We start from the raw sequence: 26,328 nt of genomic DNA, 5'->3' as shown, positions 1-26,328 counted from the left end.
CGTATCTCCGCCTTCCACATCCAGTTTGATCCTGCAACCCTTTTAGTTCAGATGAACATCGGACTGGAAAACGTCCGCGAAATGTTAAGTTAATTGATTGAAACATTGTCCAATATAGCATTTCTGTGTGACCATACAGGACTCTAGACATCCTATTGTAATGTGTGTGTGACTTTATGATTCGTCTGGGTATCCCCGTGGCGGTTCCTTGTGCTAATTGGCGTTACTCGTGACTCAAATGTAAGTATGTCTTGTGTTAATATTTATTATGACTACAAAAGGTTTTTTTTTGTCATTATATCATTTGTATCCTGCTCTCTGGGGTCTATCGTACTACTATAATTTCATTAAGGGTGATACAGTAAAGGGTCCTCTCGTTGTAATACGCGGTCTCGCGAATTAAATATCTGTATGAAATGGATAAAATTTGTAGGCGAGAGTTCTTTAGCAACTACTATTACAGCCCCACTGCTTATTATAGGTAATTCTAGTCACTTCCCATGAAAACGATATAAAAATAAAACCATATATAAAAATGAAGAAATTTTCTTTTCAGCATACCGTCTGTATTCTGAAAAGTAACCCTTTCTAAACGAATGCTCCCTTTACTTCTATGCTAATAATGGTATAATTGACACGCTGGAATCGCTTAGATTTTTGCTATATGAATTTGTTCAGAAGTCAATAAAAATAAAGTAATCAGTGAACAATGCACATGTTAATATTTGCTATGATTAAATCTCGGTAGGTAATGCAAATATATATTATCAGACGTTATCACAAAAAAGAATTCAGAACGATTGAGATGTACTACGACTTGTCGACTTAAAGGTTTGAATGACAACAAATAAGGAATACAGATTCATTGACAAAGTACACTTACGTATTAACCTCTAATTTTACAAAAAAAATATCTTCCGATTCGTTGACTCTCTGTTAAAGTTCCGAGTTTTCCTGTTAATCACTTACAATATACCTACTCGGAAACATGTTAGTAAACAGAAATTAAGTGTATTCCACTTCACATCGATTGGCAAGCGAAGCCGGCGGCAGATATTGCAATTAAGATAAAATTATAGATAGCGGGGCTCTAGCTGTATTGACAGACGTTTGTCTGTCTGTGCCGAGTCCGTAATAAACGTAGGGATATATATATGTAGTAAATATTAATATTTACTACATATATATATCCCTTTCACACAATTCCATCTAATCTGAAACTAAGCAAAGCTTTTATTATGATAACTAAACAACTGATGATATTTAAACTGATATTGTTGAAGGCCATTTTTATAAAATGGTGTTAATCCTTATCAAAATAAAGACGTTCATCGTTACAAGTATTCAATTTCAAAAGCAATTGCCCTCTACATCATTTGATTTCGGTGAATAAACTAGGAGATATCATTGTTTTAATATAACTCCGTAGCATAATTATTGTTGTTGCGCGGTAGCGACGCCGCCGGCTAGTAGCTTTGCTATTGATTGAAATATTAGATTTTAACTTCTTTTTTACTATAACTCTAAAACGATTTTTAAGATTATGCGTCATTTCTTCATAGCCACGCGGATGAAGACGCGCAAAACAGCTAGTGTACAAATACGTGTGTTTGCTCTGGTACCTGCAGGAACTGAAATATTGTGCCAAGCACGTTTAACCTTCAAAAACTGCAACAAGTGCAATCCCTACTAAAACTAATCTTGATATATGTAAATTATGTGTCATGTTGTCTATCCATCGTTTACTTGTAAACTACTTTACCGTTTTCTATCAAATTTGCACACCGTGTATAGTTTGATCGAACTTGTAAGATAGGACACTTGATATACTTACATTTTGTGTTTTTCCCGTATTGTTATCATTGACTTTTAGGCGGTACGAATGCCGCCGGCTATCCCTACTAATATTATAAATATAAGTTCATTTGTTACGCTTTAACGCGAAATATACTTAACCAATCTTTATGAAATTTTGCGCACATGTTTTGAAGGATTGAGAAGTTTATTCCAGCTACATACCACGCGGGCGAAACCGCGGGCAAAACCGCGGGCGAAAGCTAGTCGAATATAAAAGTAACCGAGTAAACCCTAACGCAAAGCTAGTGTAAATAAAGTCATTAATCTCCAAGTGGCCGGCGTTAGGCGTTAATACTATGTTATTAGTGACAATAAGTTGGTTGCGAGTGCAAGGGACAGATAAGTACAGTTACTATCAATTTATTGTAAATCGTTGCAGTTATCTTAATAGTAATTATCGTTTATAGTGATTGTTTATGACAATTGTGTCGGTGTTTTGTTGTGGCTCGGGATTGTGTGAACTCCTGAATTGTTTAGGTAAGTTGATGAGGGTCTGTAGAATTTAGAACACAGTTTCTCCATTCCTAGCCCTTTTTCTTTTTCTTCTCTTTTATTCTTGCTTTTCCTGTTCCCATTTGGAGTCGGTTGTCATGTTTTTGATTCTCGAGAGGACCCTGTTCAGGTAATAAACTTGAAATTTTAAATTTGACTACTTCATAAATCAAAATTCTCGCCATAAGTTATATCATTGAAATGATATTTAAGTTAGGTTCATTTATTATGACTAAAATGTGGCAAAAAGCCCTCATAATGGTTCAAATAATATTTTCTTATAAAAAGCGGATAACATCGGGGCTAACAGCTAGTTAGAGAATACATCGAACAATCTAGAACCCTCCACAGCCGAACCTTTCTTAACAATATATTTCCTGTTTACATTAGGAATCGTTTTATTACCCAAAGATATAATTAAATGCATGTTAATTGTTAGGTGAAAGGGGACGGCCTGTGGTTATCGTAATCATCTATAACATTCCGCTATAAATAAAGTTCAAGAGGAGTTAATAAAGTGACAAACACACCCACTAGCATATGCATTTGTATGTTTGTGGATTCATAAAACTCATGTGTAAAAAGAACTCAAACTTATTCTTTTGTATTTTATTTTCTCTGGTAAATAAATCGTAACTATTTCGTTAATGACAATCTCCACCTATAAATTACATTGTTAGCTATTTATAAAAAAAAAAAAACAACAAACATTTCAAAATATAAAAAGTTCAAGAGACAATATAAAAGTTCAATATAAAAGACTCCAACCGGCAACACAGGTCTCAAGCTGCCAGTAGTTACGGCTCCAGGAGGAGGAACCTCCTCACGATACGTGCCCTGTCGAGAAGTACTTACCGCTTACTGAATCAAACGACCCAGACGCCCTTAGGTGTTCACAAACAGAGACAGCATTCTCGTACGGCACGATGTGAGGTTAGTTCCTCCCCCGTCCCATAGTAGGCATTGCATGACGTTCTCATTTATCTGTCGAGTCCATTTCATGCGCTGCAACTACACCACCGAGAGAGGGAGCCCTGTTCGAGGCCTGTTGGCCTGAGGGCGCCAAGTCGGCGGGGAGTAGTACTCGTCGCTGGAGCTCGGTCCGGCGCGCGGCGGCAGCTATTAGCTCGGCGTCGAGTCCGGGGATGGTGGGCGTGCTGCTCTTCTCCTCGTGCACATGTTATTTTATCCAGATCTCATTGATTTTTGCTTCACAATGCCGACATTGTCGGTAACATTTTCGTTTTTATTTCTATTGTAATTTGAGGTTTAAACCGGTACTTTGAAGTTGAATTTCAGTAAGAATTTTACTTTTGCTGTAGTTTTTGTAAATATAAGTAAAAAAACATGCTTGACATGCTTTTTTCATTATTATTTTACTAATAAATCTTCCAAATAACAATCTTCGTTGGATCTGACAGCTTTTTGACATCCACTCTCTTCTAAAATGGCAACTTTTTAAATATAGAAAAGCGCCATATTCATCGCTGTGATAAAAACTCCTTTAACATTAACCTTAGCAGAATCATTTTTCTGTGTCACATACGGTACTAATTGAAGATAACAGCGCCCTCTCTACATGTTACAGCAAAGCTGTGATTACAAACACTAGTGTACAAGATAGGTATCTTGACCAATTTAAAACAGTTTTTTAATTTTCTTTATGAAGAAGCAAATTCACAAGATTTGTGATATCATTACTTTGACAGTTTCAGTTGCCAATTTCATCTTTACATCTTATCCTCATGGACACCCACTTCTGACGGATTAAATTGTCAGACTCTTACTGACTAAACTTGAACCGCCGCCGTGCTACGCCGCGTTTTTACATCGGTGTATTGCAATGCGTGGCAATCCTTCATACATCATCTCTACAGCCCTATTCTCCGTAAAACAATATACCTTTAATACACTGTCACGGAAATTTCTCTTCACATTAAATAGTACCTAGTAGGTAGCGTTAGCGAAAGTGAATTCTAAGTGTTTAACGAAGTGAAAAATCGATCGCATTTACGTAATCGTTTCATTTATTAGCTGTTCGTTCAGGGACAGAATACACAATTCAGGTTTTTTAAATGATTATGGTTTTCTGCTTTAACGTTATTTTTATAAACTGAATAATGTTGAGAATTTAGTGATTAACTACCTTATCAACTGCACTTAACATTCAACCATCGTCTTATTGGCCTCAATGAGTTCACCAACTTACGGTATAACATTTATTTGTACCAAGCTACAAATAAAACTTATTTGAATAATCAACTATCATTATTAAAATTGACTTACAAGATACCCTCTAATTCAATTTCAAAAGTGCCTCAAATATGATTTAGATTAGTTACCGGTTTGTACCAGTTTACACGGCTGTCTTATGTAGTATCGACCTTTGCTGATAAGATAAGATAGCTCGTGATTGCCGGATCTTCACCTCTTCATGTTAAACGTCCTTCACAAAGACTCCTCTAAACAAGCGAAAATTTGTCAATCGTAAGCGTTAATGGACAACGATCGAATATATAGAGAAAACAGGTCAAAGTCACGTGACAAAGCGCAGTTAAATGTTACATCTAAACATTTGAGCGAACCGACTTTCAAAAGGAGGAGGTCCTTTTTCGTCCTTTTTCTCCCTCTAAATTACGGTCTGGGTGGACCGGTTTTATTATTTAACGTGAAATAGATGTCATTTGATCCCATAACAGTTTCATCAAGTTTGACTCAGTAGGTAATAAGATGATTGTATGTTTTTGTAGTTAAAAAATATTATAATTTGACGCCAATGATTGTTTGACATGTCTGTCATGTGATATTCCTCGTCGACAAGTCACATGACTTTCGACTTGTGAATTCAGTTATATTTCAGCAATTTGATTAGTGTAGTGACAACCAGTCTTACAAAGTGGTACCGTGTCGTATTCTTCCCAGGTAACTGGGTTGAGAAGAACAAATAGGCAGTAAATGGTACTTAGTCGCATCCGGTAAGACTGAAATCCGACCAAAACACAGTTAGGAAAAGGCTAGGAGGATGATAACTAGAATATTACCTTGCCATGCATTTCTCGTCATCGACCAAACGCGGGATACGTTGTAAATCAGCTAGGTACATTCAGTAGGAGTCCTGGTGTCTGTGAGCAATTCCCCGCTTCTCCAAAAAATGGGGCTGAAATATTGACTTTTCAGCGAAATGCTGCTAATAACAGTGTATCACTGTCTTGGCTAAATTGTTTCGATGATTCTGTGAAACAAAGCATCCATTGGGTGATCTATGGGAAAAATAAGGCTAATACAAACACAAACAAACATACCCATGTTGGCGATCCATTTGGAAAAAAGACGCCTTTTATGAAACAGAGGTACTACATAGGTTTTATGATTGCAAAAATCTGTTATTAATTACTGTTTACAACAATGAATACACTGAATGTGTAACAATACAATCAGTGCACAATAGCTCTCATTTCCTCCACGCATCAATAGTACAAACACATCGTACGGCGCCTATCTCTTACTCATTAATCACTGAGGTTAACGACAAACAATGAAAGTGGAGACAAACAGTCAGTCACGTGACAGTCTGCGCAGGAGTCGCAGAGTGACATGTGTGTGTGCAAACAGTGAGCGATGCATTACGGAAGGAAACGGATACGGTTTCTACATGCAAACATGATTAAAAGGTGTGTTTTTTATCAGCTGTTTATTTTGTCTAGTACTAATTTGAATAGTTTTTTTTTTACTTGGGCATGGACTCAGGGTTTTGATTTTTAAGTTCTGGTATCTAAAATAGCATTTGTAACATTCTAAACGTATCCAATTTGTACCAGAAGAAATACTAAAATGTTTGTGATATTTTTGTTTTTAAATTTTTTTATCAGCACTGACCTAGTCCAAACTTAGTCTTGTGTAAAATCCTCTTAGTACATATTTAGTTCAAAACTTTAAGAAAAAAGGTTTTTTTATGTTTTTCGCGTCCTATGTCTATTATAAACACAAACATTTATAATTAAAGTGACGGGGCGTACTGCACGACTTACGACCGACGCCGGCCGTCGACTCTACCCTTATACGTAATCGTACACCTGAGCTTTTGCTGTTGCGGAAGCAAGACACAGCTACGCACAGTGTATTCCCTTTTCACTCTCACATCGACAGCGTATAGCAAACAGTAAAATAGCTTTCCTCTGAAGTAGGTTGTATGCATGTAATCTGCCAAAGTAAATACAGCGTTCAAAGTAAATTCGCATCCGTTAGTCACTGCGCTAATCGGGACAGATGATAAATGCCCCGAGACAAGGTTTTGTCTCACTCATTTTAAATCATTTGAGTCACAATTTAATAAAGTGTGCTATCTTGAATACTTTCCATATAACTCATCTCTCGAATACAGATTGTACGGCTCTCTTTAAAACTACTTATACCGCGTACTGACGCAAGTTCCTGCCAGTCTGTTCTTTGATCTAATAGTTGCAAGTTATTTAAAAAGATGGGGTAAGTCGTTTTTTTTTGTTGACTAATTTAATAATAAATAAATTTAAATACACATATGGATGTTTATCTGCAATAAATATTTTGAATTTGAATTCGAATAATGGGCCATAGCATCTTTGCATTTGTAAAATTTGATAGAACACGCAAAGAAAGAAAAAAATAAAACGCTCCCCACGTATTTGCTGCATTCTATGACATCTGTCAAAAATATCACGTTAGAACGGGCAGCGTATACTCAAATCAACAGACCCATATTTTCTGGGACGCTGATCAAAATAATGTTCGATAGTAACTGCGATCGGGTGATCATCTGAAAGATAATTTTCCTGATTTACTTAATATCGGTCTCCGATGGGAGTAAATATTTGAGCGTTTTTCTAACATAACCCTAGGTTTACAGAAGGCTGAACCGTTCAATCTGTTATCATATCAAATAATCATTACTGTGATTAGATGACCATGAGCCTCACAACCAATCACAGCTCTTATCACGAGAATTGACATTCGATTAACTAATCTTCGTATTGATTGGGATTTGATGTTGAATCGATGAACAACGTTTGAGAAATCGGATATTGGTTTGATTCCGAAAAGGGTTGATGACTGGGTATAGAAAGCATAAATCTTTTTAGACAGGATACTTAAAAATATTTGACAGAAAAAATATTATTACAAAATTTAAACGGATTTGAAGTTTATTAGAGGGGCTTGAGACTTTAAAATATGAGACAAGTATTTAAATAAACATTGTCATAGTTAAACTGCTTTAAACTTTTAAAGTTTAGAAGGAGTTGTTCGTGGCGTAACCGTTTCGTAAAATTTATAATACAAGTGTCAAGACACGCATAAGTTCCAATCACTATTATTTAATCAATTTATGTTCGCAAAGCAAACGAAAAATAATATGTAAATATACGAACATAATTGTTAATATCACCCATATTAAACTAACCATTCTTAGCTTGGAGATCTGACCTGACCTGATTATTCTCAGAAATGAGTGCTACTTAAGTGATATAACAGTTTCCTCCCGTATTTATCGGCATCACCTGACTAGTTTAGGGCCCAAACCGAGTTCTTACTATGAGCTGAAAAGGTAGCGAGTCGAAATAAGAAAATTCGAGAATAATTTTATTAGTTTACCCTCGTAAAGAAAATTTACCAAGTCATTGCTGCACTTTATTCCAGCAACAATTATTAGGCTTACATAATATGCATTAATTCTCGTGCATACACGTTTTAACATAATTGGTGGTAATTGTAAAATACAACGTAAGATTAGATAAGATTAAGTGCTTAATTATTTTAGGTTAGGTTAAAGAATGTCACAGGTTTAGGCCAGTGTCCTTGTCCTTCAAATTGAATCTTCTTGAAGGTGATCATAAAGTTAGATTATCGACTACACAAAGGGCCCGCCCGATAAAAACATAAACAATGAAATGAAACTGTATGTTGAAACTATAATTATCAAGAATTTCGTCATAGTGACCTAGTTTTGTAAGGATTATTTATTAGAGTTCCGTACCCGAAGGGAACCGCTGACAGCCCGTCTATCGCCAGGCTGTACCTAACAAATCGTTATAGCTAAGCAAAATAAAAAAAAAACATACAATTCATTTAGTAGCACTTTTAAAATTGCAAATTACAATGAATGGCACCCAGTTTCGCCCACCCTTCTTTGCTTAGTAAGTGTTTTTGCCGCGAGAGAAGAAACGGCGCAACAAACTCCCCAGCAGCACGCTGTCTTTCCGTTTACAATACTTAATACATTCATTGTTTATAAGCAGTAGCAGTTGTAAAAATACAAAATATGCATTTCTGTTGCTGCTATGACAACAAATAATGAATCAAAATCGAGGCTACGCAGCGATTAGTAAACACTCAAGTTGAGAGAATTCTTTTATTTTGAAGGCTTTTTTTTAAACGACTCCCGCATAGTTCCTTTTGTCGCGGTTCTTTCACAAACATACATATCACATGCACAAAGACACCCAGACTTACGACAAGCTTTCGTGGATCACACAAACGCTTGTCCTACGCGGGGATCGAACCCGCGATACGCCTCGCACAGTGGGTTTGGTGTGATGACCTCAACCATTCGCCTATCCGTGTTTTTCCCTAGTCTGAAATGGAACCCTCGATGTTGCGATTCCGTCTCACACTTAACCGGCTTTGGTATCTTGAACCGTTGTAACGTTATCAAGATTAAGTACTTACATACCTTGTCTAGACAGTAGATATTCAAATACAGTTAGAGACTTTACTGCTACGATTTAATTTAAAAAAAATAGTTAAAATGACAATATATTACTTTTATATTATATACTATTACTATTATATTGTCACAAAGAGTTAAAGCATAACTTCTGTGTTGTGTGTGATTAATTATATTTTTTTAATTTATAGTTACTGTGAAATGAAGTGACAGATTATTTGCTGCAAATATTTCTATAAATAATTATAATAACAATAAAAATAAATTAATAACAATGGTTAAAATAGACATTACGATAAAATCCGGGGTCATCGATACGACTATGAAAAGGCAAGTTGTGGTACAAATACTAGGTACTTGATTTTATGTTTATGGGGAAATATTGAATGTGCTTATTATGGGGAAATAATATGTGGGAATTCCAAGAATTTTTGACGATCTCGGTTCTTTGTCTCGACATGCATGCAATAGACGCAGGTTCAACCGTCCGGCAAAGAAAAATATGCTTTTCAATTATTCTAAGATACCACTGTCTGGATACCCTGGATGCACTGGATACCAACTTTTCCTATATGTGATAAGGCCAAGCCCAGCAGTAGGATTTTTATAGGCCAGTATAACATTACATTACCAGTTTTTCCCGCACCTTCGTCCGAGAGTAGGAGGGTACGTTGTATAAGTAATTAGCAAGAATAATATTACGACGATAAATTATCCCAATTATAAAACGTAAGCCATCCTATCTTTCCAGCAAATTTGATTGTAAGCGGGAAAGTAGTTTAAGAGTTAATCGCATTCAGACAACATGACATTTAATTTATTTCTATTATTAAGTAATTTTATCATTTTTATGATGATCATAAGATGTGTTATCATTTAAAGATAATTCTGTTCTGGCTTTAATCTATGTATAATGTGGAGACACGCCGAATACAATATGCAAGTTCAAGTCCTAGAGGTAGACTTTCTATAAGGAATTTAATCCCTGTGTTGCGGGGGTTTCACAAACATACAATTCACATGCACAAAGACACCCAGACTCAGCATTCGTGGATCACACAAATGCTTGACCTACGTCGGTATCGTACCCGCGATACGTCGCGCACAGTATTAATTAATGACTTTTATTTTTTGCAATATCTAGCAGGGACGGGACTATGCGGCAAGCGATGGTGACCACCATGACAGCAGAACATCTGCACTCACCGGTCCTGGAGGCAGACCTCGAAGATGCATTGGAATTGGCTGGTAAGGACACTTAGGAAGCTAAGAATATTAAATGGTGTAACGGTTTACTCACGCGTATTTATCGGGGTAGCCCGACTAGTTTCGGACCCGACCGGAGTCCTTAATCGTGAGCAGACGCGGCGGGATCGCGACCCCGATAAATACGCGTGAGTAAACCGTTACATCATTTAATAATGAATCATTCTCACGACAGTTACTATCAAGCTAAGAATAGTTAGGAAAACCTAGAAACATCGTTTCACCACGACGGGAGCTATCCTGTTTCTTATTTGGCATCTCTTCTCACTGCTACAGGCCTAGTGCTGTTAAACTAAATAACTTTATCTTCAAAAAATATAAAAAGTACAAAATTTCGCATATTTTTGACTCAGAATTCAACAACAGCGTAAGTAAGCATATATTTGAAGAGACCATATTGAATTAACGAATCATAGAATGAAAAAATACCGTAAATCGACTTGTTGAGCAGAAGAAGTAACGGAAAGCTGGAGTGCCTTTTCTCTACCTCGTGACTCACATCTAGACTGAAACAGCTTTAGATCTCAAACACACGATAACAAGCGGCTTATTGCCATTACAAAACTTTCAGGAGCCGGCAAGTACCAGTTACTGCACAGTCTTCTAATGCTGGCCACATTGTTCGCGGCCATTCTGGAGATGATTGGAGTAGCCTTCGTGTTGCCGGCAGCAGCCTGCGACCTCAACGTACCTGATAACCTGAAAGGCATCATAACTTCATTACCTAATATTGGTTAGTGATAGATTATTATACTTTCATGAGGCGGATTCATAATTAGTTATAGCTTTACTCTGCGTGTTTCTCAGAATAGCGGCCACCCCGTCAACGCGTCAGAAAGGGCTAAAGTTGAATCAGAAGGTAGTTGGACTGTTCTGATAATACGTGTGAACAGTCCAACCTGTATGTACAGGTTCCTATGTAAGCATGCGTCGATGCTTCTGCGAATCTTTCGGCTTTGGATATCAGATACTTGCGACGCCGCCTGATCGCAATTTTTTTAATTTGGTTCTTGTGATATTGCTTATTTAAAATGATCAGAATGATAAGGAATTGTTCTCCAAAAATAATTTTAATACTCTTTAATTACTCTTTAATTCGCATCTGGAAAAATATGTCCAGGTATCAACAAGAATGAAATCAGCACGCCATGCCTTAGAGGCATCCAATTAATACAGGGTCCATAGTGTACTATACTTATATTATGTAACAACTGTTTAACATATGGAGTGCAATAAAAGTATTGAGTATTGAGTAAGACAATATTCATTTTTACTACCACAACGATGAGCGAAAACATTCAGTGATCACATTATATGTGATAATAATGCTCCCTTCACAATTTCAGGTATTATCCTAACGGCACCCTTCTGGGGCCGGGCTTCAGACTCGCTCGGCAGGAAGCCAATCCTGCTCGGGTCCCTGACAGGAGCCGGCGTGATGAGCTTCGTCGCCTCCTTCATGCCGTCACTTGTGACTTTTGCTCTCTTCAAATTTGCCTGTTCACTTTTGTAAGTATCTTTTATGACTATTTCTGTTAATTTAGTTCCATAAGAAAGAGGAATTCTACCATAGCCCTTTTCGATCGTGAGGTAAACTTACTATTCATTAAAAATATAGGACGTAGGAAATCATTTAAGTTATGGGTGCCACAGTTGCGAACCGTGCTTTGAACGCTTTGCTAAATTTAAAATAAAATAACTAGATAAAGTATAGGAGCTCGTGACTAAGCTATAACCGCTGCGAATCGATAACAGGTTAAGATACGCTTGACGCGGTTAGCCCGTAGATGGGTGACCATCTTTTTCATAACGAGTTCCTCCGTGTTTCGGAAGGCAAGTTAAATTGTGGGTCCCGGCTGTTATTTCTACATCCGTCGTTATAGGTAATCAGAAGCTTGAAAAGTCTGACAACCAGTCTAACCAAGGGGTATCATGTTGCCCACTGGGTTGAGGAGGTCAGACAGGCAGTCGCTCCCTGTAAAACACTGAATCCGGTTAGACTGGAAGCCGATCCCAAAACCCCCCGTTTGTAAAGTACGAGTAGGCTATAAGTAAATCTATTTTCAGATTCCCTTTACAAGAACTATCTCATTCCAGCTTGTCGAGTCCCTCGTCGCTGGGCTACGCGTACGTGTCGGAGATGCTCCCACGCCGGCGCCGTGACACCGCTGTCCTCGTCATCAACGGTCTCGTCAACCTGCTCACTGTCTTCAGTCCAGGTGAGGAAATACTTAAAACAGTATTTACGAATACAACATACTCGCCTAGCACGTTACCATACCATGTTAAGTAAAAGTGTTTTAAGCACTCTAGAAACGTCAAAAACAAGCTCTATAGCGTTGTATGAACGTCAATAAAAAAGTATTTATTCCACCATCAGTCAATAATTATTTTATAACGCAGATTTAACGCATTGCTGTTAATTTTAAGATAGGCGTTAAGTACCTACAAGCGTAACTTCGTTTGCAATTATTTATGCATACAAAGATGCGACACAATGCAGGGTCTTGTGTAAACCAATAAGTTTAATAACTAAAATGTTTAAACTTTATCACTTATCCTTTAAAAACAATGTTACAATAATCCCTAACTCAAAATTCAAATTTCCAGGTCTCGCCTGGATAATTCTGTCATACGACTGGCACTGTTACCTGGGTGCCATCGACCTGCGTCCGTGGCGGCTGCTGACCGCGGTCTACTCCCTGCCGCTACTCCTCACGGCACTCTGCGTGCTCGTGGCTGACGAGAGCCCCAAGTTCCTGATGACCAGGGGCAAAGACCGAGAGGCTCTTGACGTTGTGAAGAGGATATATGCTGTCAACACTGGGTTACATGAAGATAGCTTTTGTGTGAGTGTTGTTCCCTCTCTTTTACTTTAGGCACGTTTTTTAAAGACAAAGACAAAGATTTGAAGTCGCCTTATATCCTATTTTTCATAGGCCATTTACGTAATAATCCCTTAAATTGGGTGCTAATTTTGAAACTGGAAGTTTAATGAACTTTCGATGCTGATAACATAGTCATTAAATATGTTTACATATTTTTATCAACATGCACTTGATTGCAATATTGTATTAAAGTGCATGTTGATAATGTTAATCGACCTGTGTCTTCATCTTTGTATCAAGGATTTATTGTTCTGTATCAAAACGATTAGTTGTGTTTAATAAATTTTGATAACAAACAAAACAATGTGATTTTGAAGTTATTAATTATTTTAAGCAATGATGGTGATGAACAAGGGAAGATGGTGAAATCTAAGACCATTTATCTTTAGTTTTAACAAATTTTACCACGTTTTTATAAACTCACATTCTTGTTTGTTTGTCGTTCCGCTTGGATATTTGCAACTCAATTTTGACTCACTTCCCGATTAGCTAGCAGGCTGAAATTTGCAGGGTAGACTCAAACCCGATGATGAAAGCAATTTCCAACTTTAAAAATGGCCGGACTGATTTTGATAAAATTTGTATGGAATGACATCGAACTTTTTTAGTTTTTTTTTTAATTTTGTTTTAGCTTACAATTTCACATTTTCCAGGTAAAATCCCTGAAGACATGTGAGCTCTCTGACCCGGAGCAGCGTGGCTCGGAGTGTGCGCTTGCGCCGAAGTCTCAGTCGCAGTCCGCGTTCGCTCTGCTGCGCCCCCCGCACCTCAAGTGGTTCGCCCTCACCGGGGTCCTCATGTTTGGCCTATTCTCCTTGTAAGTATTATAAGTATCAAAGAAAGTATAATGAACAAAGTAATATAAGTATGGGATCTTTACCGAAAGTCTACCCTTTATTTGAAGTATTTTTATAGGGTCTCTATTTAGAATATTGAAGAAATATAATAACTAAATAAGATAAGATAATGTTTTCACAAACATGAACGAAAACGTTTAACTTATTTTCAACTATTTTTATGACGTAGAATAGTTGAAAATAAGTTAAACATTAAATTTAATTGATGCAAATCACGTCTACAACGTACTTATGTTAGGTCAAAAGTATGAATAAATATATTTCCTCGTGTATTCGTGCAAATGACTCTCCTACTTAATACTTACACGCGTACTATAGATGATTCCATGAGCACAGAATGTTAATGCCATTTTTCTAACAAAAAGGGCCGACATCAATTTTCTACCATAAGAAATAATGCCTGTTAGAAAATGATAATGGGATCGTAACCACTAAGCAATATCTTTGAGGGGCAATTATTTTAATATTCTCGTTAATGTTTTCAGCTTGAACGGGCTGTTCCTGTTCGCCCCGGACACAATAAACAAGGTGATGAGTGGTGAGGACACCAGCGGGACTGTCTGCGAGCTTATAGACCAGTCTGATAACTCGGTGAGTGTCGGTAAAGCTAATAAGTACTAGCTACAAGCCGAATGACATTTCTTTAATCAATAACCGCTCTTATATCCCGAGATGTCGGGTCGAAAGTCTCTTTTATTGGAACAAAATGTCATCATTAAAATAATTTCCCGACCGATTGCGGCCACTTCGACTAGTATCGCAAGACACCGGCCACCTTCTACATTATATTCACCTTCTATATTATAATGATCTGTAGTACATAAGCGTGTGCACCAACATAGGTGAACTCTCTGTTGGCGCACTTTAGACAATAAGATACGACCGGAGAGAGATCAAACGCACAACATTTTAATTATCTTCCGAAAAAAACGGAAATTGTGATGTTTATTTCTAACACGCAAACAACATTCGTTAAATCTATGCTTGCCTTTGGATCGAACTCCAGACCTTCGACACGTGCCAGTAATGCAGTCTTACCCACTTAAAATCTGTAGGTATCTGTAAGACGGACTATACGTCAGACAGATTTGAAATAAATAAGGGATACGTTTTTTTTATCATGACGTCATTAACAGTACGCTTTTTACTAGCAAGTGATGTTACTAGCGAGCGCCCACTACCAAATATTTCATTTTAAGTGATTTTAATCGTCCTTTCTTTTTAATGATGCGATTCAATGAAATATACTTTTTGGAAATCTGCCCGATGGACATTAATAGATTTAGTCAGATATCCTATTGTAGAGATGTCACATGACTTAAAGAGTTTGTGACAAAAACGTGACATCCGCCGCACGATATTTTATTACCTGATTATAAAGATACAGTTTATGACTCTGTTATTTAGCTGTAAATTAAATACCGTAACATACCTTAAAACATTGATAATACAAAAGAAATGAACTTTGATTTCTATATCACATTCTGTCTTATCCGGAAAGTGAAATGTTTGTAGCTTCTTTAATATTTACACTTTACATACGTGCTTGATTTTTCCTCGTTGAAAGTCCTTTAACCACTAATAGCCTCTGTTGTATCTTTTTTCTGTCTGGGTGTAATTTATGTCCAACAAGTATGCAGTTATTTAGAAATACATTTTTTACATAGTTTGACACTAGATGGCGTTATGAGAAAAAATATTATAGAAACGCATCTTGACAGTTGAAAGGCGAAACTTTCCAAATGACCCTGTGACCTTCTGAACTATCATAATAAACCTTATCCTTCCAGACATCGACGTCAGAATGCGTGGACTCGATCTCTCACCAGACGTTCTTCATCATGGTGCTGACGACGCTGGTGTACGGCGCGCTGGTGGTCGGCGCCAGCCTCAGCCCGCTCTCCAAGAAGACGCTGCTGGTCTCCATGTTCATCATCGTAGGAGTTGGCTGCCTGATCGCTGGACTGTCCACCAATAGGTCAGTAATCAACATCAACTAGTCTTCGTTCAACTGAGGTTTGATCGACTATGGTAAAAACCTTATCGATATCCTGCTTATGTTATAACCGCGAATGTTTGTATGCATGGGTGTTTGTTCCTCTTTCTTGCAAAAACCAGTGAATGTTTTGACGAAACTTGGTAAACAATACACAGATAGTTTATAACTGGGATTATCACATGGAATAGGTTTGATACCGACTTTATGTTCCCGTGGGATCATTTTTTTTTTTGTAAGTAGTCATGATAATACAAACGAAAATAAGCACCCATATTTTTTTCTCTGTATGTGTCTGTATATCTCGCTACTATCTGTTGCCCGCGACTTCGTCCCCGTGGGTAGAAGATGTAAGTTATGATTTATACCTGCCCTGTTTTTTTTACATTTTCCATTTTATCTTCGCTCCTATTAGTCGCAGCGTTATGGTTTATAGCCTAAAGCCTTCCTCGATTCAACACAAAAATAATTTTTCAATTTGGACCAGTAGTTCCTGAGATTAGCGCGTTCAAACAAACAAACTCTTCAGCTATACATTATAGTATAGTATATAGATTTTTTCTGCCTGCTACGTTTTATTGGTGAGACCAGCGCAAAAGACGTAATCCAATAATGGTTCTGTGACACGATGGGATTGACATAATCGCAATAGCTTACTTAAATCGCTAAAAATAAAATATTATATCAAATAAATGGTCCTACACTACTTTTTGCAGCAGTAAAATTAACTTTAAACCTTTTGGAATTTTACACCACAACTACTCAAACAAGTTATGTAATGACTAAAAAGTCATAAACCAACAACATTTTAATTAGGTAAACAGATTAACAACGTTATAAGCCTTATAATGTTAAAGCATTAAGAAGCCATATTTTTACTCTAACAATTTCTCTGTCTTTCCACTAACTACTAAGCTTTAGATAACTTATATTATGTCATCTTATGAAGTTATGACATCAAAATATTTATTACGTAATACCTCATTATCCCGGTTATATCATACTCTAGATATTAATATTCTTAATAGATATAAATCTCGTGTCACAATGTTTGTCCTCAATGGACTCCTAAACCACTTAACCGATTATAATAAAATTCGCACACCATATGCAGTTCGATCCAACTTGAGAGATAGGATAGTTTAAATCTCAAGTTATAGTCGCTGTTTCTTCTAAACACGCGGACGAAGTCGCGGGCAACAGCTAGTTAATTATATATTAATTAACTATATTAATCCTTGTGTCACAGGGGCCCACACACATTCAAGTCGCATTCACAAAGAGACATATTGATTACAGATGAGGTACAGATCACTGGGCAAGGGGCGACAAATTATGTATTTGTCTTTAAAAAAGTTGTCATGAAAAGTAAAACTTCTTTAAAAAAGTAAAGAAATACCTAAATCTTTAAATCTGGAACTAAAAACCCACGAGTAAGTTACACGATGACCAAAATTCGTTTCTTCTATAAGGATATATCTTCTATAAGGACCTTACCCGTCTTTGAAATATTTACAGACTAATTTAAATTCAACTAATGCAAACTTCTTACTCTCCTTTCCACAGGATCGCGGCTGGTATAGCGATGTCGTCTCTTCAGATCACGGCGCTGGGTATCGGACCTCTCACGGCTTACGTTGTAGACTTGTTCCCAACTACATTGAGGTATGAAATAGTGCATAAAACACTTTTCTAACTAAAAACTCTTTTAAAATTCACGTTTATTTTGCTTTACGTGCCCTTGACATGTACCACGTAACTTACACCTTTTTCGTAGAAAAAGACAGGCAGACTAATTCCAGTGTTTTCAGCAGAACTTACTGCTTTCGAAAACCGTCTATTTTCCTGTCTGCACATCAGCCAAAGGGCTTAACCATATCTGATAGCAATAAACTGCAGTTTACAATGCTTCTATCCTTTGTTATGATTCAGAATTGACATATTTATACGAGGCACATGTCCACTATGATGTCGAGATCCCACCTTCTCTTAATGGAGGGTGTGAAAGAGTCAGGCCGTTTCAAACCCTGTCATGTGCCATCTTCTTTCCACAACAACAATAATACTAATTGAGGACGCCGTGTACATCTTTCCCTCTTTTTCGCTCTATTACGAGACGGTTCTGAACAACGGAGCAGGATAGAAGCATAGGAATGTCTATCTTCGTCTGATCGTTACTGACAAATGATGTTAACATATTATATAAGTGGCAAAAATACCGTTTGAACGAGCTTTAAATTAATCCTGTAAATACCCTCTTGTTTCATTCATAACAACAAGACATTTAGTATCTTTGCTTAAGTAAATATTTTGTACGCGAGGGTTTTGCTTATGCCTATTAACAACAAGCTGAAATAACATCGTAAAGATAATATCAAACAACTAACAGCAGCTATAATTTATTTATCTTATTTTTGTCATAGGCAAATCTAAATCTGTAGATAAAGTTTATTGTCTCTATAATATTGGCAATTAATCCTTGTGATAGATAGCAAAAGGAAACGAAACACCTGATCTTATCTTTCTATTCAAAATTCATGTCATATTTTCTTTTTTTTATCGCACATTTAATAAATTGTATGATTGAAAAAAAACCCCGCCCTTGAGAATTGAAGCCTTTTACAAACATTCAAGTCACACGCACAAAGACACTCAGACTCAGGTCAAACATTCGTAGATTGCACAACGCACTATACTTGACACATTTTCAATCAGGAACCATACGAATACGAATCCCTACACATTACGAATCCCTAACATTACTGACTAGGTCCGTTAAGGACGGTTACGTATTTTCTTGAGTAATGTGCCAAGGTACCAAGTGACAAGGTTGTCTTCCACAGAGGAACAGCGGTGGGCGCGGTGATGATGTTCGGCCGTGTCGGCTCGGTGGCCGGCGCGAACGCCGCAGGGGTATCCCTCAGCGCCGCCTGCATGGTCACCTTCTACGCTTTCGCTTTTCTAGTCTTCTGTAAGTATATCTTGTCGACATTAAGTCTTCATACATTTTAGGGGCTTATTTTCAAAGTGGTTGGCACAATATTTATCTATGGTTAAAAACATGACCTGGGGGCTTAGACAAAGTAACAATTTCAAAACGATAACGAAGTTCGACAAGACTCAACTGTATGGGATTGACATAAGCCGCGTTAAATCACGTGGTCAATCGTCATCGTTATCGCAAGTTGGTAGACAATGTAATAATTTATAACGAAATCATAACGAAACGAATCGTCATCGCGTTTGTTCCATACAAATGCGTAGACAAGCAGCACTTTCGGTGTTCGTTATTGTCGCGATCGTGATCGACAAAAAAGATAACGAAACGAACGTTCAAACGTTGTAGTTATCGTTACAATATGGCCGAATTTTATTGAACAGCTGATTTTAGATGTCAAGTGTTTACGTATATTTAAGTTTTTTCCTTGCAAACGGAGTCGAGTCGTCATTTTTATTTTTTGAAAGGAGGTTTTCAATGGTTTTTGCAGATTATTATTGCGTTGGGAGGTAGATCTTGTTGAATCGTTTCGATAGTAATATAGTAAATATTTATATTAATTATTTATTTCTAAAAAAAGTAAGTAATTAAATCTCTTTTTCCAATACTTGGGTATGATTATGGTACGTATTTTTCTAAAATATTTAATACTCAGTAGTGATAAGATAAAATTTATTTTTTATATTATTAAATTTTCATTATTTGTACTCATGTCTATGAATAATAAAAGCCTTTTGGTAAACGTTCTCTAATTCAACTTTATTTAACCAATTTATGTCGAGTTGGTTATAGTTGGTACCTACTTAAATATTTTTTCGAAAAATAAGGTCATAAAGAAGTTTCACTTCTTACCTTTGTGCACTAGTACACACACATTTCATTTTTTAATAGAAAAAAATATTATTCTTATCATATCAAATAAATCTAACAATCAAACAAATCTAATCATAATATAAAACTGCATGGTTAACAAACTTCATTGAAACTGTTTATGTAAAATGAAACTGCGCGGACAGCGGTGACAGCAAAATCTTCGATACCATAAACAATATTTCTGTTTTTAACGAATGTTCGATTCGTCACAACGATCACGACAACCGAGTTACATTGGCTAAGAAATGATTGTCGTTATCTCACAGACGATGTCGAAATTCGGTATCGTTTCGCTACAAAGCGATGTTACTTTGTCTAAGCCCCCTGGTCTAAGGAAAGTTTTTTTTATATCGCGGGAGGTTTTAAAAACATATGAAATCATATGCCCAAAATAACCAAGACTAAACAAGAATAAACAAGCCAAAAAACCAAAAAGCAAAACCAAAAATAAACAAGCTGTCGTTAAACCCATAAATGTTCATCCTATGTAGGCACGGACCCCTTGGTACACATTGTCTTTGACATGGATACCTTTACCTATCCGTGCAGTCAAAATTAGTGCTACTTTGCTAAGTGTTGCACGTCAAGGCCCTCGGTAACACAAACCATTCATGCTAAGTTTAGCATTCTTATTTGACTCCTTTAAATCTCAAACCATCCCGTTAAATGTTTATCTAATTGATTACGAACCACACCCTAACGAACGTGATTACCGCAAACGACAATCATGACGTCTCCATATCTTTATCTCGGAGAACAATCATCACGAAAATAGCACAAAGCGTTGAATCAGGTTATTTTTATCCAGTCGATAGTTATCAGGCTTACGCACAATATCTAGCCGCGGCTATCTGTAATTAATAAATATAAAAAATAATCTGCGATGACGTGACTTCGTGATTTAAAAACATATTTTCTTGCGTTATCTCCTTACGGTATTACTTCAGACGTTTATATTTAAATTATACCGTTATCTAAGGTATAATAAAACAATAAGAAGGAAAATATTTAAAGCCCGGAGTGAGATAGTGGACTCCTGCGGTTCGCGCGTTATCGGTGTTGCCAGGCTGATCTCGCTAAGCGTCGCACGTTGGCCAAACAGCTGGCAATCAACCGCTATTTATTGCCAGCTGTAAATTTTGGCTCGCTGTTGTATTTTTTTTTTTGTACACTGATTAGGAAGTGGGATTCTTCGATCGTCACGTAAATATCATAGCGCACGTTATGTGAAAATATTATTAGCTCGCAGTGGTTTGATGCATTTTTGGATAACAGGACTTCCGAAACTAGGATTTCCTTTTCTAACATCAGAATAGATCACACTATTTATAAACCAACAGCTTAATTTGCCATTTTCGAAAACCACGTCTCACGAAGCGTGATAGCCTAATACGCTTCGTAGAATGGCATCCCTTATCTACAACCGCAATAATATTAGTCTGAGATGGACCGGTAGGCTCTTATAACATACCTAAGTATTTTTCCCTCCAACTGTGCCTTCAGTAACAACTTATTAATTTACGTTGAACAGAAGCTCAGCGTACATTTGTTAAAATGGTATTTCGGTCTTTCCTTCGGAGTACAAGGTTGGCCAAGGTCGGATATTGTCAGCCAGTAGTGCAGTGACACAATATGTAAATGTTAAAAACAACCCTATGCTCTATGGAATAAGGCTGTTTTTTAATTAGACTTCTCTTAGTTCCAAATTGGGCTTAGTCATGATAGTACAAGTAATGAATTTAGATTGTCGTTTACTCAAACGTGACGAGAAACGTGGGGAAAACTAATATTTCGAATGTAATCCTTCACTAGATAGCGTTTTGTTTTGACAGAGTATATTGTAGCTTCAAAAAGTGCCACCGAGGCAAACAAACATTGTTGTCTCAAACATAACGTGTTTGACGAAACCGTAAAATACCCAATTAGTTTATTGCATTCCATAAAATACGATGAACGAATTTTTAAATAAAAGAGACTAAAATTGTACTCTTTGAGTGTCCAATGAGGTTTTAAATGCATACATCGATGACAAAAGTTGGTGTCAAGAACTACGATTTGAACCAAATACTTCTTCAGCTAAAATGCTTTCTACTAAAATAGAAGAGAAAAATTTATTATAAATCAAGAAAGTGGATAGCAGAGGTTTGACTGTGTGCGTTGCGTTGTGGATTTGACCCCTGCTTAGGACATGCACGAATGGTTATCCTGAGTCTAGGTGTCTTTGTGCATGTGACTTAAATGTTTGTGAAATCCCTCGCTACAAAAGGATTTTTAAAAAAAACGACTCCCGCAGTACCTAAGGAATTTAATCTTTGTGTCGAATGTAAATCCCCCGATTTACAAACATACAAATCACATGCACAAAGACACCCAGACTGAGAACAAGCATTCGTAGATCACACAAATGCTTGTCCTACGCGGGGATCGAACCCGCGACACGTCGCGCTCAGTTGGTTTGGTGTGGTGTCCTCAACCACTCGGCTATCCGTGCATTGAAATTTTTTAGAACGTAACTTTTTTAACGACAAAAATATTGAGTGACTAAGCCCCAAAACTGCATTTATTTCATAAAACGCCTTTCGTTATCTGACTATCATAGATAGTGATCTTTGCGTCATAATTAATTACATAGTAAAAACAATTAAGAAGATATCGATTCTGAATCATTCTACTGTTAGATTTTATCCTTACGTGAAGACGTGTAATAAATTACAATAACTGTTTTACAATATGTCTATAGTGACGTATTAAAAAAAAATAAGATTTGTCAAAACAATCATTTTTTCCTGGTTTGAAGATTCGGCCGACTAATGTAAATCATACCTACTATTTTATATTTTTATTTTGCCTTGTTTGAATTCTTGTTAATAATCGTCCATGTTATCAATTAATTTCATTCAAGTACAAAACAAACAGAGGATTAAGAATAACCATAATTATTTTTGTAATGTTCTCTTTAAATAATGGTCTTTGGCAATTTAAATGACATCAATTCTTTGATTCGATACCACACATCAACAATCATTCCAAAAATAAAAAGATAGGTATTAAAAATATTATCCAAAAGTTATCATCCTCGAATACAAGTTAAACCTCCCATAAATTATATTAAAACAATGCAATCTCACCGAACTTCACGTGTCCTTCGCCAGCAATAAAATAGAATGAATTTATTCTTGATAGGCGTGCTAAGTATTATCGGAAGTCTTTGATAATGGGCCAATAACCGACATCAAATTGTTTTTACACACTGTTGATCAAACGTAGTAGTTTGCAAAAACAAAAATATCTTATAATAAGTAACCTCTATTAAATGCGTAATCGATTAATCTTTGTAAACAAGTCGCGTTAAGTTCCATTGACACTGGTTTTTGTTTATTAATCGGCGCTCAGAAATTAAAAACAAATGGTGAAGGAAAATACCCCAGAGTAACCCGAATTCCTATCGGTCGAAATTTGGCCCGCATTGGGGTAGCGTGGGGATCCTTGATCAATCGTTACCTTTATGGAGAGATATCTTTGTCAAACCGTAGGATAGCCTGTAATAGCTGATATTTTACTAAGTATATACTTACGGAAACATATTTTAACAGTGTTGCTGCTGGCCTTAGGACCTAAGATTGTGTAAAAGCACTAAGTTTTGAACCAACTGTATTGTGATGTCTTTATTTACACTTCATTTGCAAATAAACTCTTTAACGACTTATTGCTCTGACTGGAGCACCCTAAAGTTTTGCTAAACATTCTGGTACAACAATAAAATTAAAGCAGGCGCTTAGACGTCCACCACTGCAACAATAATATTTTAGGAGGTGGCTGCACGCCCATTGTCATCCACAAGCCAACTGCAAATTCTTTAAAAAAGTCCTGTAACTAATAATTGTATTTTGTCCACAGTATGCGCCGCCCTAAGCTTCCTCCTGCCGTCAGAAAATACGTTAAAACCCCGAGAGCCTGTGCCTAGCTGATAATACAACTTAATTATATAGGATTTTATACTTTTATACTTGTACGGATCATTCTGCACGGCGATATATCCTTTATTATAAGATGGGTAGGGCATGAAATGGCGTGCGTTATCGTGACTGTTGTCTTCCCTTGCACTGCCTACTAAGATACTATTTAATTAGGAACTAAGTGATTCGATGTATGCATTATCAACTTATAAAGCTGTGCTGTTACGCCTATGAAAGGGAGAGCTATGCCTATGAGATTTTGCTCCATACAACCTAGAGAAGTTGTTACTTATACAACGGCAACAATTTTACTTAAAGAGGTTGTGATTTCCCCCTACCATATGCTAGTTAACTATAGGTATGCTATAATATTCCTGGTTATTCAGAAAGTATGTTTTAATCATTTTTATTTGAACTTTTACAATTGTAAGGCGGACTTACAAGGCATTATCTACCAATCAATCTTTAAGTCAAATGAAATAGCAGCAGGAATAGGTACAATAGTACAGTTTTTCTTTTCAATAAAAATAATAAACAGTGACAAAAGACGTATCTACGTATTATATACATTGACTTATGTAAGATAAGCAATAAATAATGCATGTTATATAATTTTATCTTAAGAGCAATTGCAAGAAATTAAGAATATTGGAATTATGACTAATATGACTTAAGAAAATATACGTTATACACGGTGATTTTTTAGTCGTCTTATAAAAGCAGCCCGGTTCATGTATCCGACGTAAAATACCCATAGGCGCGATTATTTTTTTTTATCATCAACTAAGGTAGTAAGTACGAAGAAAAATTAAACAAGAGAAATCTGAAATATACTCTTAAAAATGATAAAAACGCCGCCGCCCGCACCCCTCACCATTGTTACAAGACTTACAAGGCTCGGACCGCGCTCGCAACAGAGCTGTGTTTCTAAAAAGCTACGAATTGCATCATAATATTGAATAAAAATTGCATTTTAAATTTATTCAAATCTCATAAATACCTATTTTTTTTATCATGAACGTGTTGTAGTCATTGGATACATGAACTGGGCTGCTTTTGTAAGACGACTAAAAAATCACCGTGTATATATAATAAAAATAATAATATAAATATTTAAAGGTATTTACTATATTTGTGGAAGTATTGTGATTGAAAATTGTGTGCTAAATGAATGCTTTAACGCAAAAGTAGAGATTGACAATTTTTTTATGTAAGATTAGGTTAATATAGAGTCTTTGGACTCAAGGCATTATATAAGTATATACATACAATTGTTCATTTAAAGTTTACGCAACGACCTTTTAATTTAAGGCTAAGTGAAATACTCACGTTTTTTAAACTGACAAATTCACTTTTTCAAAATTCAAAAAATATTTTTAAATAGTAAGAAAAGTTTTGTATTTCATAGTTTAGGTTATTTATGTAGCTAGCATTTATATTTGATGTAGTTACACAGGGTAATGTTTTGAACATATTTTTTTTTTTGTATATTTACTGATTTTATAAAAATATTTTTTAAGAATGTTTCAGGCTGTTTTATTTTACCTTATAGATTATCTTTAATTTCCCTTTCAACAAGTGTCCCCTTAAAACAACGCCCTCCCCACACACTACCTTACACACGTACATTTATTTATCTTAATTTATGTAAATTACGTGTCACTCTGTTATCCGCGATGAACTCTTAAACTACATTTCCAATTTTGATCAAATTTGTACATAGGGTAGCTAATTTCAATTTAGAGTCACAACATTATTTTCTTGCAAATTATTTATTACTAGCTGTTGCCCGCGACTTCGTCCCCGTGGGTAGAAGTATAAGTTATGATTTATACCTGCCCTGTTTTTTTCACATTCTCCATTGTATCTTCGCTCCTATTAGTCGCAGCGTGATGGTTTATAGCCTAAAGCCTTCCTCGATGAATGGTCTATTCAACACAGAAATAATGTTTCAATTTGGATCAGTAGTTCCTGAGATTAACGCGTTCAAACAAACAAACAAACTCTTCAGCTTTATATATTAGTATAGAGTATAGATAGATAATCTTCCCACTAACTTACCATAGTAACAGACAGTTTCAATATAATTTACATTAATTTCTACAATTAATTAAACAACGATTATAAATGCAGGCTCGCATTATTTTTTATATCAGCACTAGATATTATCTTTGATAATTAAAAACAAGAAAATGTTTCAATATCCGAAACAGATCTTAATCTACTATTATGATATTGCTTGCAGGAAAATCATTGTTTTTCTACATTTTGAACAATTGTCTTGTATCCTGCTTGTAATCTCTTTGTGAGAAAAGGATTATTTAAGTAATTTATTTTTATATATGTCTTGAATTTTCGTTAAATTATTGTCAAGATCACATCCCTTTCTAGACTATAACATCTATTTTCAAAGACTTTTCTACACATGGATGTTAACTGGGTTTGAAA

The 26,328-nt window shown here is 36.2% G+C and overlaps 1 protein-coding gene across 4 annotated transcripts; it reads left to right on the top strand.

The window, feature by feature from the left end:
* The first annotated feature begins 2,135 nt into the window (after positions 1–2,135).
* On the top strand, positions 2,136–24,488 carry LOC113493397 (synaptic vesicle glycoprotein 2A-like). Of its 4 annotated transcripts, none has more exons than XM_026871368.1 (12): positions 2,136–2,334; positions 10,191–10,294; positions 10,884–11,045; positions 11,659–11,821; positions 12,410–12,531; positions 12,923–13,161; positions 13,854–14,017; positions 14,543–14,648; positions 15,848–16,035; positions 17,620–17,718; positions 18,897–19,024; positions 23,822–24,488. In XM_026871368.1, exons 2-12 carry the CDS (start codon positions 10,204–10,206, stop codon positions 23,890–23,892), a joined length of 1,533 nt encoding a protein of 510 aa, XP_026727169.1. In that variant the 5' UTR covers positions 2,136–2,334; positions 10,191–10,203; the 3' UTR covers positions 23,893–24,488. The 4 variants fall into 4 exon arrangements, with proteins under 4 accessions (XP_026727169.1, XP_026727167.1, XP_026727166.1 ...); XM_026871366.1 differs by lacking the exon at positions 2,136–2,334 and adding an exon at positions 4,866–5,324; XM_026871365.1 differs by lacking the exon at positions 2,136–2,334 and adding an exon at positions 5,336–6,020.
* Positions 24,489–26,328: the final 1,840 nt, after the last annotated feature.

The sequence above is a fragment of the Trichoplusia ni genome, chromosome 4 (assembly GCF_003590095.1).
Source record: "Trichoplusia ni isolate ovarian cell line Hi5 chromosome 4, tn1, whole genome shotgun sequence".
In the NCBI taxonomy this organism is placed as follows: Eukaryota; Metazoa; Arthropoda; class Insecta; order Lepidoptera; family Noctuidae; genus Trichoplusia; species Trichoplusia ni.
Note: the sequence above shows the minus strand (reverse complement) of the source record. Positions and strands in the feature narration are given on the sequence as shown.

What these genes read in the sequence shown, in the direction of transcription:
- LOC113493397 (XM_026871365.1), top strand. Translation starts at nt 5,968, where the DNA reads ATGCATTACGGAAGGAAACGGATACGGTTTCTACATGCAAACATGATT. An exon ending in AACTTCATTACCTAATATTG is followed by an intron (nt 11,046 to 11,658) that starts GTTAGTGATAGA and finishes TCACAATTTCAG; the next exon opens with GTATTATCCTAACGGCACCC. An exon ending in TTGTTCCCAACTACATTGAG is followed by an intron (nt 17,719 to 18,896) that starts GTATGAAATAGT and finishes TGTCTTCCACAG; the next exon opens with AGGAACAGCGGTGGGCGCGG.